The sequence below is a fragment of the Bombyx mori genome, chromosome 23 (genome assembly GCF_030269925.1).
Source record: "Bombyx mori chromosome 23, ASM3026992v2".
Classification (NCBI taxonomy): domain Eukaryota; kingdom Metazoa; phylum Arthropoda; class Insecta; order Lepidoptera; family Bombycidae; genus Bombyx; species Bombyx mori.
In genome coordinates, this window is record NC_085129.1 from 2,310,975 (window position 1) to 2,324,831 (window position 13,857).

A 13,857-nucleotide genomic window follows, 5' to 3' on the forward strand; every position below is an offset into this window, starting at 1 on the left:
GATGTACAAAAGAATATAATAACAAAAAAATAGTCAATATTCATGTATAAAGGTATCAGTATCATTTATTATTAATCAGCATCTATAATGCAATGGAATCCAATTAGTAGGCATGGTTTAAAATTGTATGATATTACTGAGATTTTTATTATTCCGTTTCATTTTAAATCTAAATTTTAACTTTGTACAATATAGGAAACCGATGCGCTTGATTTTTTTTAGTTAGTTGCATGAAGGTATACTGTCTAGTAAAAATAAACGTTTTTGGTTAAGAGGGAAAAGCTTAAAATAAAATAATTAAGATTACGAACTAATTACAAAAAAAATATCTATAGCTACAGTCATTTACAGTTACAAGCCGGCTCTATAGGCTATGCTGTGTTCGCCTAAACAGTGGCCAAAACAAACAAATGACGTTGTTGCTGTCATTTTTTGAGTTTGTGATTGAGAGATTCGCTTTACACATATCGTCGTGTTGGTGTTTATTGTGTAGAACATTCAGAAAATTATTTATTGTGAAACTATTCAAAAGTTTTAACATGTGAGTGATGAGTTGTACGGAAAATGAAAGTGGCCCTTTTGTCGTGTTCTTCTTACCAGCAATTGTCGGCTGTCTGACTATACTTTTAGCTAGACGCTGGGCAAATTCTCAAGTTAGCAATACTTCATCAACAGCCGTCTCAAGACGGCGGAAAATTATTAAAGACCCGCTCATTAAGAGACCTTTGCCTCCTATCGCTTGTAAAATGGTTCACCCTGGAGCGAAAAAGGCCACAGGGACGAATAATAAGAAGGTAAATGTGGATTCTCTTTTTCATGTAGGATACTGGCTTATGATTCTATAAATAGATAGTTTATCGATTTGTAATTGATTAAACTGATTAAAAAAACAAGTGAGGTTTCAACCTTGGATATTAACAAATTAAATATAACAAAATTGTTGTGAGTTTTCCATAAATTTGTAAACACAATTTTACATTAAATTGAATGGCTAGGGAAATTTTCTTAAAGATGTTAATAGTGTGTTTATAATTTACAGTGTACATACCCAGTTGAGGATGATGTAAGTGGGGGGAAACGTGTTGGCCGTCAAACTAGGGTGACTCCAAATACAGCGCCAACAGTAACACTAGCAGATATCAAGCTAGCTGAAGGACCCATACCACCGAAACACATTCCATTCCCACATATACCCCAAGATGGACCGTTACTATTTGAAGTACTGATGTTTATGTTCACACTGGCAGCAACAGGACTACAGTTTTTGAACCTGTATAGGACCACTTGGTGGCTACCAAATTCATACACAAACCAGGCTATGGTGAGTGTACACCTCTATTTGTTTCATTTTAAATTAGTGGAACCCAGTTAACCATTGAGATTTTCGCTAAGTATTTACTAATAGCATTACCAGCTTTGAAGAAATGCTGATAATTGGAAGACATTGTTAAAATACACAAATTAGGAACCGTAGTAACATTATTTTCAAAATAATGCTATTATTATATATTAAAATCTTCAGGGAAGAATTTTTCATAGTACAAAAAATGTAAATTGAATTTTTTTTTAATTTGTTCATTTTAGAATGAAAATAATTCAATAAGTTAAAAAAACGAACAAAAATAGTGGCTATTCATTTAAAAAAAAGATATGCCCACAAGTGTCGTCATTTAGCGTAGAATTATATATATGAACAATTAAAAAAGGATACCATATCTGCCAAAGTCCCTGAAGAGATTAAGATGTACTTCAATGTATGTATATAAATATAATTCACCTCAGATTTAATGAATGAATTATGTAGAATTAGAGAGTTAAAGAATGTTTAAAAAAAATTATGATTGAATTTGTAACAAACAACAGTCACTTTGTCCGGTAGGTAAACATAATTTTATATAAATTATGCAGTCTGTGAATTGAATTATTCAAATTCATGCCCCAAACTGACAATCATATCGTGACTAGAATCTTAAAATTAATGTCAACAACACCAGTGGCAGAGCCAAGCTGCTACCTACCACTGAATACTCTTTGCATATCTCCCTGTCTAAGTTCTGCCCATGTGACTATTTCACACTGACTATATCATTAAATACTACTCATGACTTGAATGCAATAATGTTCATAAAAATTCTTAATTCAATAAGCAATAAAGCTTACTTATTAGGACAATTAATAAAATTAGAAGAATTAACTGAATTAACAATTGCTAAGTACCGTAAAGTAGAATAATAAATCAGCTTGTTCACTGATGACTTGTTAAGTTATACCAGCATTGTATTGATTTGAAATATCAATTTTGTCTCACTTTCTAACAAGTGATTGCAGATCTTTGACATAGGTCAAAAACCCTACGTTGTGTGACAATTTTTGTACTTAAATTCTAAACAAAACTATAAAAAAACTTTAAATTTTTTTTAATTGTTTACAGAATTTCTACCTGATCGACCCACATTTGGTAGCTTTTATAATTACTTTACTATTCAGAAGATTATTGTTGAGCATTAGCTTGGTCATTTTGAGGATGATGCTGCCACCGAAATTAATGCCACAGGCTGTGGTGGCTGCGAGGTAAATCTGCAGTTACTAATAGTATCTATTCAACATCAGGCTATGGTGTGCTATGCTCTATTTATCTAACTTTCATTTTGTTTTATTTTATAGCTTAGATGGGTGGACGAGCTCACAGCCCACCTGGTGTTAAGTGGTTACTGGAGCCCATAGACATCTACAACGTAAATGCGCCACCCACCTTGAGATATAAGTTCTAAGGTCTTAAGTACAGTTACAACAGCTGCCCCATCCTTAAACCGAAACGCATTACTGCTTCACGGTAGAAATAGGCGGGGTGGTGGTACCCACCTGCGCGGACTCACAAGAGGTCCTACCACTAGTAATTACGCAAATTATAATTTTGCGGGTTACATTTTTATTACACGATGTTATTCCTTCACTGTGGAAGTCAATCATGAACATTTGATGAGTACGTATTTCATTAGAAAAATTGATACCCGCCTGAGATTCGAACACCGGTGCATCGCTCAACACGAATGCGCCGGACGTCTTATCCGTTAGGCCACGACGACTTCAAACGACGGTGCTAGATGTTTTCTCTGAGTGGCGTGCTTCTAGTGTCAGCTCAAACAGCTCAGAGTTACTCTTCTAGAACAAAATAAGATAAAAAATTTAATCTATAATCTTAACGGAGCACAGCAATGCTTGATGTTGATGAGTTTTTTTCCATTAGCTGAATCTCTTTTAAACTACTGAATCTGATCTGTATCTAAATATCTTAAAGTACTAGGTTGACATAAATGTAAAGAGTTTTCTTTTACTTGGTTCTTCTGGCTAGTACTGTCACCCACTACAAACTATTTTTTCTAAAATTAATTCAAAATTGGAATACAATAGATATTTGTAAATTTCAATAAATACTACAGATGAGTAGATCTCATTGTCCATCTGATGTTAAGTGCTTAGTAAATGTGCATAGTTATTATTATAAGAAACCTTCGTTCACCTTGACACAAGAGAGTCTCCATATAATTGTAATACGGCTGTCCTACTCGGTCAAAGTTTCACTATAAACACTTGTACTTACAGTGCTGGTTTTTTTTTTTGTTATGTCACAATGATCACAAATATGTGTCCTTTTTTTCAGAATGTTCATCCTTGGAGTGATATTAGGAGCCCTTGCCTGGTGCACATACTTCATCATGCTTAAATATCCACTTCTCAAGATATTCTACTTGTGTTATCCGTGAGTATCACAGAGACATTTGAATTAATTGTCAAATGTCAAAAACACTTTCGATTTTCCTTTTTTTTTGACAATAATTGTTTATAGAATGTTTTTGGTTCGGATTGTGATCGAGTTGTTTACGAGTATGATGAATGAACTGAAGAGAATGGATATTGTTTTTTTATAACTTTCTTAAACAACTATGGCAGTGACTCCGGTACCAACAGTGACTTTCACTGTGATTTTCTTCAAGTATCTGTCGGGTCCTTACGTTCCTTACGAGGGTGCGGGCCGGGCCCTTTTTTATTTATTTTTTATTGGTTAGATGGTTTGACGATCTCACTTGGGACAACTCCCTTTGCCCTGGGGTTTTGTAAGATGTACAGGTCTCACGTTGAAGTTTAAGTAACATCCATGTACATGCGTAGAATGCTCATCTTTTAAATGCAACAAAAAAAACCTTAGCAAGTCGTAACGTTCCACCTTTGACGTCAAGGTGCAAAATGTTTTCATTTGCCATTGATGCGCGCTCAGACTCGCTGTGAGCGAGATATCATGAGCCACTCATTTTATTAAATTAACTTCTTATAGTAACGGAATAAAGCCTATATTTAGACGGTTAGTATTCGTATTTAGTCGACTTGCTCCCGTCTGTGCATATTAATTTTGCTGATGCTATTTATAAAAATGTGTAAATACGTTGTCTAATGGTTAGGATGACCGCCATCGGGCTATGCTTCTATGCCAAAATTAAAATTGTACCACAGCTAAAGAAAATGCATACATGCACGGATAAAATTACGTGATTACTGGGGATGGAGATTTTTGTAACCAATCTGGGTTGGTATCACGGTCCGTTTCTGCCACAAAACAATAATATTGTTACACGCTAGGGTTCTGGACAAATAAAAATTCTACCGACGTACAAATTAAAACTGTATTAGCACTTAGAACACTTTAAAATTTTAAATTCACTTCTTCCGCTTCGCTTCAGGTGATCCATTCGCTGTTTCGCTTCGAGTAGTTCCGATTACTAACTGCAACGTTTTTATAGTCGATACAATCCCTAGATTTATCGAGAACATTCTGGGCAAGTCTTCGATGTGTGTTTCTGATATCTGACAATAGATGGTGTTTTACCTTCGATATTCGTTCGGCTATTCGGCGATGGATCGCGTTACTTTTACCGGCGTAACAATATGTTCACTTACAAAGCCTAGGTAGTATTCCAATGTAACTGTGACATTGATAATTTTTTATTTTCTGAGCGGCGTTCAGGTAGCATTCCCGATCCTGCGGACAGAATGGAAAGCAGTCGAAGTCGCCCAAAACACGTCATTTTGGATCCTCCCGATCCACTAACGGTACTTTTAGGTACCTCAAGCACCGGTTATCGTTCTCGTCGAACCCGTCGCTCGGGCTCGACGAGTAAATTAACCCACAGACACAACCCAATGAGTTTCTCGCCGGATCTTCTCAGTGGGTCGCGTTTCCGATCCGGTGGTAGATTCTGCGAAGCACGGCTCTTGCTAGGGTTCGTGTTAGCAACGTTGTCAGGTTTGAGCCTCGTGAGCTCACCTACTAGTTAAGGTTACGCTGAAATAGCCTCTCAAGGCTATCAGCTTAGGTAGGCAAAAAGCTGTCTAAAGCCTCCGAGATAAGGGCGTGTTAATAAAATAACAATTTCCATTTTCCCACAGCGCAGTAGTATACGTGCTCCTATTCGGCTTCCAATCATCACCGTTCTTGGAGCTGAACAACTCTGAGGCCCCGCCGCTGCACTGCTGCACGCACGACCCGGGGCAGGTCAGGGCCGAGGTGGAGGTGCTCAGGCACGACTTCAATATGAGGGTCAAGAAAATACTCTTCAATTCGGTGTCCGGGGCTTATTACTCCAGCTTCATACCTTGCTGTTTTGCGCAGGTGAGTGGAACTTGAGCAGGGCTGATACAGGACTGGTGGTAGGACCTCTTGTGAGTTCGGAATTGTCGTGGCCTAAAGGATAAGACGTCCGGTGGATTCGTATCTAGCGATGCACCGGTGTTCGAATCCCGCAGGCGGGTACCAATTTTTCTAATGAAATACTTACTTAACAAATGTTTACGATTGACTTCCACGGTGAAGGAATAACATTGTGTAATAGAAATCAAACCCGCAAAATTATAATTTGCGTAATTACTGGTGGTAGGACCTCTTGTGAGTCCGCGCGGGTAGGTACCACCAACCTACCTATTTCTGCCGTGAAGCAGTAATACCTTTCGGTTTGAAGGGTGGGGCAGCCGTTGTAACCATACCTGAGACCTTAGAACTGATATCTCAAGGTGGGTGGCGCATTTACGTGGTAGTCTATGTCTGGGCTCCAGTAACCACATAACAGCAGGTGGGCTGTGAGCTCGTCCACCTATCTAACAATAAAAAAAATACAGTAATCACTCATGCGCATCTTATACATACATATATTTAACTATTAATTAATTAAAAAAAAAACATATTAAGGCTCCTTCGTCTTCTGAGTTGTCATCTTCATTTCTGAAGGTCTTGTTTAGTTTGATAATTGTTCTCTCAGAGGTTGTAAAACTTCTTTTTTTTATTGCTTAGGTGGGTGGACGAGCTCACGGCTCACCTGGTGTTAAGTGGTTGCCGGAGCCCATAGACATCTATAACGTAAATGCCGCCACTGATCTTGAGATATGAGTTCTAAGATCTCCGTATAGTTACAATGGCTGTCTCACCCTTCAAACCGAAACGCATTACTGCTTCGCGGCAGAAATAGGCAGGGTGGTGGCTTTTTTTTCGAAGATTTTATATTAATAATATGGTAATGATTTAAGCCAAGTCTTATATTTTCTTCTTTTGTTCTGTGATAAAATGAAAAATTATATGAAGCCAAATGAGATGAAGTTGATTTATTAGAGACTAATCAATTGGGATGATATTAAATGAAACGAGGTGAGATAAGATGAACTAAAGTCTCAGTAAAATGATGATTATTTACTGAGACTTTTTTGAAGAATCCAAGAAGCTACGTCCAGCGGCTTTGCTTGATTTTCCCACATGTGTGCACTCTCACAGACACTAAACAAATGTTAAATGTGCTAAACACTAAATTAACAAAAGCAATTCAATTCAATTTAAACTCGCTCGTCGGGTAAGGAAGAAAAAAAAGGTCCTTTCGTGATCGCTGCATGTACAGACATTAATTATTCAAACTATATTTTTTGCAACATCGGCATACCTCGCGTGTCTAGGAACGCGAGCTAATACAATGAAATCATATATGTCGGAGCAGCCACAATTGTTAACACCGTCGTCAGACATCATAGGGTCGGATAGGGAGATCGAGTTTAGGAGACGAAACGTATGACAGTTCTTAGAATGGAAGCACCGCTCTTCAAGAAGGCTGGTTGATAAGTGTGATGGCGTCTACGCGCCTCCATCGGCTAGGCTCTGTCGTATCACGACGATACCGTAATCGTGCTGCCATCTCTCGGGAATCGTGCTGCGTTTCGTTTAGCTACCAAAGTAATGACCGTCTCCGACATATTATATATTTTTTTCAAAGACCGATTTCACCCGTTGCCGTACACAACGCACATACATTACCGAGATGAATCTTGTTCCCAGCCCTACCTGTACTACGAGGTGTATGGGGCGTCGCAGCAGATCGCGTTTGTGTTGGGAGGACTGTTCGGTCGCTACGTGAGCCAGCTGCTCGGCTCCGCCTTCTGCGACGTGCCGCATCGAGCCGCCCTGCACCTCGGCCGCTGGGACCCTCTACGTAAGACTTGCAGGGGGTTGGGGGGGAGGGGTATAGCCGCCATATTACACAATGTAAACTTCAACCATATGTCTCATATTCAATTATTTTTTTTAGTATTGTTTTGTTATCGGTCCTTAATAAGTATAGGTACCAAATTTCGAGTTAATCCGACGTTTTGAAGGGGGTCAAAATCATGTTCAAAGATTCCATTACATACAAACATACATACGTCTAAAGCTAATAAAAGCGTATTAAAAATCATTACATCAAATGTCGTACATTAAGTTCGTGTTTCGACAGCAGCTACGGACGTGAGCGGCGAGATCCCGGAGTGGTCGGAGGACAAGCTGTGGAGCGCGGGGGCGCGGGTGCGCTGCGGCGGCGCGGGGTACGCGGCCGCCTCCCCCACGGTGGCCGCGCGACCCGGCTGCCCGGAGCACATACGGTTTCACGTACGTATATCCCGACTATTACTTGAGACTTTTTTTCTACCTATTCTTTTTTTTTTAAGTGGTTACTGGAGCCCATAGACATCTACAACGTAAATGCGCCACCCACTTTGAGATAAAAGTTCTAAGGTCTCAGTATAGTTACAGCGGCTGCCCCACCCTTCAAACCGAAACGCATTACTGCTTCACGGCAGAAATAGGCAGGGCGGTGGTACCTACCCGTGCGGCCTCACAAGAGGTCCTACCACCAGTAGATAGGCTTATAGCCTTGAGAGGCTATATAAGCCTTACCCTAGCGAGTAGGTGAGCTCAAATCGAAAGTGTTGCTAACACTGGCCTTAGCAAAAGCAATGCTTCGCATAATCTACTACCCGATTAGAAACGAGACCCACTGAGAAGATCCGGCGAAAAACTCAGTGGGCTCTTGAGTCGTGATTAAGTATCATCTTATCGATATACGAGTGTGTTTGATTTTTTTTATCTTTGTAATAAGACAAGCGTAGAATCCACCTGATGATAAGTTGTTACCGTCACTCATGGAGGACAGCAATGCCAGGGGCATAGCCAAGTCACTGCTTCAAGTCAATGACATGTGCTCCAATTTATACTGTTTGGTCTGTTGGTACATTTTGACAATATCTTAATTAAAACAATTTATTTATAATTTGTAACTAAAATGCAATATTTTATTACAACAGGAGAAGATAAACCTTTTCTCGGTTAGAAATACTGAATAAATGACGTATCTAATGTATGATAATATTTTCAATTTCCTATGCGCACATTATACTTTCTGCACTAGAACTAGAGCCTATTTGCATCTAGTTAAAGAGTTTAGTTAATTTTATATTATTTTGTTAAATGAAATTTATATTTTTTTCCGTACAGAGCGTCTTCATAAACCCTTCGAAGCTACTATGTCTGCTGTTGAGTCTGCATTTGTCATTAATCGTCTTACAACTATGTTTGTTATTCAGTTCGATACCGTGGCATAACTTTTTATCGATAGTGATATTACTTTTCATCAATTACTATTCACTATTCAAGATGGTTCGAGATTATTTAGTCGCTTGGAAAGTGTATAGAGCTGAAAATATAATACAGGACAAAAATAATACAATATCGATTTCTAATTAGTAATCATAAATACTATATTTTTTGATTGCGCACAAAATTTGAGAACTTGATGGATGTTTAAATGTCTTTTACCAATAACCACGTTACACTGAAATTATTTTGACAGGTGACAAAATTTGCAAATGTCAAATAATTATAAAATTGCTCAGAACAGAGAAAAAATAATTTGCATAAAAACAATTTCAAACAAATTGTGCAGTATATAGTCACATTCTTATGTTTTATTTTAAAATAACTTTATTTATTTTATGTAAAAAGCCGGAAGTAACCGGCCGTCGAAAAAATATGATCCAATTGAGTCGTCTCATTGATGTAGTTAATTTCATTTAACGTTTTTCTGTTGTGCATTTCCAAACATTTTGTTTTTGGGTACATGTTTATTGTAATCAAAATTCAAATTAGAAACAAGTGAATTATTTGACACGTTCACATTAGTGAATCTAAAATGATTGTGGTTGTGCTACATGGTCCGTCGATTTTTGGGTCGGGGAAACTTTGAAAAAAATATATCTCGTAAATCGTGAGTTTACGCAACTTGAAATTTTTCAAAAAGCTTTCTATTTATGGGTACTATCTACAAAAAAATTGTGAACTTCCAAATCGACTGACCATAAAGGAACGTTTAGCCCTGATTGTATTGGCAGAAACTGTTGAACCATCATATTTTTTTATTTAAGACTGTATGTAATAGTGAGCTTCTAGTTAACTCTATTTTCTAAGCACCAAGTTATATCAGTATATATTAGAGAAAATACATCACAGGAAATAGTAAAATCTAATGTTTAATAAAAGATGCATCTTTAATTCTAATAAAACACATGAAGATTTAAAGACTGACTGACATAAATAATAAGTTTGTGTAGAACCAAAACAAATAAATAAATACATTTAGGACAAAAATAATTTGACCAAAGACAAAGAAACTATAACTTAATGGGAAAACTGTGTATAATATAAAAAGGCATTTCAGAGATGGTCAAGCTGTGATGATCAGAGATGGTGCACCATGTTTTTGATAAAACTACATTGAAATAAATTTGCTTAGCGTATCATAGTGTAATGATAACAGTGATGAAGAGAAGTATTTTAAATGCCATGATAAAATTAATATTTTATTTTACTGAGAACCATAATCTACACATTTGAATAACATTTTGACCATTTCAAAGACTGCATTTTTTGAGTATCAACTTATGATTAATTTTAACAATATTGGTAAAGGATATATAAACATCGAGTTGCATAATGATTTCTGAAAGTGGCAATTTGAAATAAAAAAACAATCAGAATACACAAGCAATCTACATGGATAACTTGCCATATTATGTTATGTATTATTTGTAAGGAGACTATGTACTTGAACCTTGAAAATCTCATTATTTCATAGTCTAGTCAATGGACTTGATGTAAGTTTTAAAATAAATGAATGAGTGTATTATGTTGTTTTATTATTTATTGATACAATGTAACAATCCCTACAAAATTCACCATTGAGCCACTAGTCTCATAGCTCACACTTTAGTCAATAATTCCCAGTCATTCATATGATAATATAATAAGACATACTGAATGCTTTTATTTAGTGTAACACAATGATTGGTTTACATTCATAATCTTCTTCTTCTCTGTCGTTTCCTCATTGCTGAGGGTCGTGACCACCTTGGTCCAGTTTTTGCACCAGCTTCCTCCAATGCTGCCTGCATTCGGCCTGCTTAATGGCGCCCGGGACGCTGGTGTTTGTGGCCTCCTTGATAATGTCCGTCCACCTGGTTGGCAATCTTCCTCGACTTCTCTTTCCTTCCACGTGACCTACAACTATTAATTTTTCCAAGTTCTCGGGATTTTGTCAGGCCACGTGTCCGAAGTACTTGAGGAGACGCTGCATGCAGATTGTAGATAGACGGGTCTTGACGTTTAGCTCCTCGAGAATTGACATTCATAATATTATTCATAAAATATTTTCTTTTAATAATTAAAAAGAAAATATTTTATTAATCTGGGTTTTACTTGAATCTGCAGATACAGAATCTAATTAGAGTTATAACTTTTGATTTTCAGAAATGTTCATTCTGTTTGAATGTTTTTCGAAAAACAAACCAGCATGAACGCTGAAAACAACCATCCAGTTCAGTCACTGCTCAGTAAGTCCAGATCTTCCACTTATCAGATTCACTGGGATAACAATTAATTGAAAATGACATTTTATTATTACACATGAAACAAAACTATGAAAATGTGTGCTTACATTATGTTACATGATCTACTAACTTACTATGCACACCTTATTTTGGTAAAGCTGATATACATACATTAGTTGCATTATTTGGTTATAACCCAAGATGGAGTCTTATGACTATCATTGATTTGGACTTTCATTGATTTCATTTTATCACGGACAATATCACATGCGCTCAATAGTTCATAGTTTTTGCTAGAAATTGCATTCAATCGTACAGAATGTCTAAATTCAACTATAGTATTTATCATTGCGTTTGATAAAACAGTGTCCTCACTCTCTTGAAGTTTCAATCCAAATTTTGTAAGAATATCAACTATGTATTCAACTATCAATGTCACTGGGACAGGACAATATTCACACGGATCTGATTTTATAATTTTGTTTGTGTCCGAAAGTAATGTTAACAAATTATTTATGCAAGTTGCTGTATCAAAATCTACTTTCAAAGCTTCAAAATTGGCCTCCTCTGTTTTCTGTAGGTTTTTTAATATGTGATCTGAGTAAACGGCACTAACCGATGTTGCATTGTTATTTATATAAATAGTAGCATCTGTTATGAAAAACTTAAATTTATTTAAAACACTTTCAGCGGTTTCCATAAGCTGATTACTGAATTCCATTGAATACCTGTAGTTTGTTAACAAACAGGCCATTCTGAATGTATCTGCATTATATGATTTCAATAAGTCAGGTATTGAAATAGTGTTTTGTAGTGATTTGGACATTTTGGTATCACCAATAACATTTAAATGACCAACATGAATCCAATAGTTAGCCCACTGTCGTATATTGTGGTATGCACATGATTGTGCCTCTTCATTCTCATGATGAGGAAATTGTAGATCTACTCCTCCAGCATGGATGTCTAATTGTGATCCAAATACTTTGCTGACCATTGCAGAACATTCTATATGCCAGCCAGGTCTGCCTTTACCCCAGGGGGTATCCCAATAGGGTTCCTCGGGCTTGTGACTTTTCCAAAGAGCAAAGTCCATTTTATTTCTTTTTTCATCATCTGATGGTTCACCACTGTCTTGCATTTTTTGTAATTTGCCATAGTTTGAGAATTTATCGGTATCAAAATATACTGAACCGTTTTTACTTACATAAGCCATGTCGTTATCAATAAGCCTCTGTACGAATTTCTCAATACTATTAATGTGTTCCGATACCCTCGTTATGATGAGTGGCTTTGCTACATTCAATGATGCCATATCAAGCCAGAATTCATGCTCATATTGTTTAGCAATATTTGTGAAGTGTGTTTTACTTTCGAGGCCTTTCTTAATGATTTTGTCGTCTATATCCGTAATACCCATAGCGGAGACGATTTTTATATTGAAGAACGATTTGAGAATTCTCTGTATGATATCGAGTTTCACATAGCAGCTGGCGTGACCTATGTGAGCAGATTCGTATACCGTGGGGCCACAAGAATACCAGGTAGCGATGTGAGGATCATTTAATATAATTGGCACCCGTTGGTTCGCAATACAATTATAAACGTAAATACCTGTAGGGTTTCCATTCGGCATAAGCCATTTTGTATCTTTATAAGGTTTTAAGCTACACACGTGAGATAATGAGCGGACAAAAGTTAAATTAAAAACCTTCATTTTTATTAATGATACATTTCAGGCAGTTCGAACTTGCTGATACTAAATGTTGTTTCAAATAAATTGTAAATAATATTTGATTGATAACAACATTTTTTGGTTGATTGGTTTATTAGATTGGCAAAGGGAGAAGTGCCCAATTCGTTAAAAGTAAGTGTCTGAGAAAAGACCTAATCCTAGAGCTAGACCATAGGTGTGAGACGAGATGATTTTTTTTTGCTTAGATGGCTGGATGAGCTCACTGTCCACCTGGTGTTAAGTGGTTAAGTGGAACCCACAGACATTTACAACGTAAATGTGCCACCCACCTTGAGATGTAAGTTCTACGGTCTCAGTATAGTTACAACGGCTGCCCCACCCTTCAAGCCGAAACGCATTACTGGCCGTTTTCCAATTACAGCACAAGAGCGCATTATCCATTACTTAATGGTAGTTTTCCAATTACAGAGCATAATGCGACTCAGTGACGCACAATGCCGAATTATGCTGAAGTTTAGTTGAGCATTATGCCGCATAATGCGCTCTTGTGCTGTAATTGGAAAACGGCCACTGCTTCATGGCAGAAATAGGCGGGGTGGTGATACCTAACTGTGCGGACTCACAAGAGGTCCTACCACCAGTAATTACGCAAATTTTAATTTTGCGGGTTTGATATTTTTTATATACACGATGTTATTCCTTCACCGTGGATGTCGATCGTGAACAATTGTTAAGTACGTATTTCATTTGGTACCCGGTTGCGGCATTCGAACACTGGTGCACCGGACGTCTTATCCTTTAGGCCACGACGATTTTGACGAAATCAAGTAGCCTCTTAGTAAAACGGTGGAAGGTTACTGAAATGAAGTTAATGAATTCAATGGACTTCTTGCGAGAACAAAAGAAGCCATAATATCTAGTGTTATTGTTTCATT

General features: G+C 37.1%; 2 protein-coding genes across 3 annotated transcripts; one reads left to right on the forward strand and one right to left on the reverse strand.

Annotated features, from left to right (window-relative positions):
• Window positions 1-426: 426 nt before the first annotated feature.
• Window positions 427-10,523, forward strand: LOC101742012 (transmembrane protein 39A). Of its 2 annotated transcripts, none has more exons than XM_004925427.5 (8): window positions 427-794; window positions 1,040-1,321; window positions 2,432-2,571; window positions 3,662-3,760; window positions 5,443-5,665; window positions 7,367-7,520; window positions 7,803-7,954; window positions 8,840-10,523. In XM_004925427.5, the coding sequence occupies exons 1-8, from the start codon at window positions 549-551 to the stop codon at window positions 9,086-9,088; spliced, it is 1,545 nt and encodes a 514-aa protein (XP_004925484.1). In that variant the 5' UTR covers window positions 427-548; the 3' UTR covers window positions 9,089-10,523. The 2 variants fall into 2 exon arrangements, with proteins under 2 accessions (XP_004925484.1, XP_004925485.1); XM_004925428.5 differs by having other exon boundaries at window positions 428-794; window positions 7,806-7,954.
• On the reverse strand, window positions 10,524-13,276 carry LOC101741861 (probable cysteine--tRNA ligase, mitochondrial). The gene has a single exon (XM_004925426.5). It carries the CDS (start codon window positions 12,941-12,943, stop codon window positions 11,408-11,410), a length of 1,536 nt encoding a protein of 511 aa, XP_004925483.1. The 5' UTR covers window positions 12,944-13,276; the 3' UTR covers window positions 10,524-11,407.
• Between the last annotated feature and the right edge of the window lie 581 nt (window positions 13,277-13,857).

Coding starts and splice junctions, on each gene's coding strand:
- LOC101742012 (XM_004925427.5), top strand. CDS start 549: ATGAGTTGTACGGAAAATGAAAGTGGCCCTTTTGTCGTGTTCTTCTTA. Junction 795..1,039: donor CAGGGACGAATAATAAGAAG/GTAAATGTGGAT, acceptor TATAATTTACAG/TGTACATACCCAGTTGAGGA. Junction 2,572..3,661: donor CAGGCTGTGGTGGCTGCGAG/GTAAATCTGCAG, acceptor CCTTTTTTTCAG/AATGTTCATCCTTGGAGTGA.
- LOC101741861 (XM_004925426.5), bottom strand. CDS start 12,943: ATGAAGGTTTTTAATTTAACTTTTGTCCGCTCATTATCTCACGTGTGT.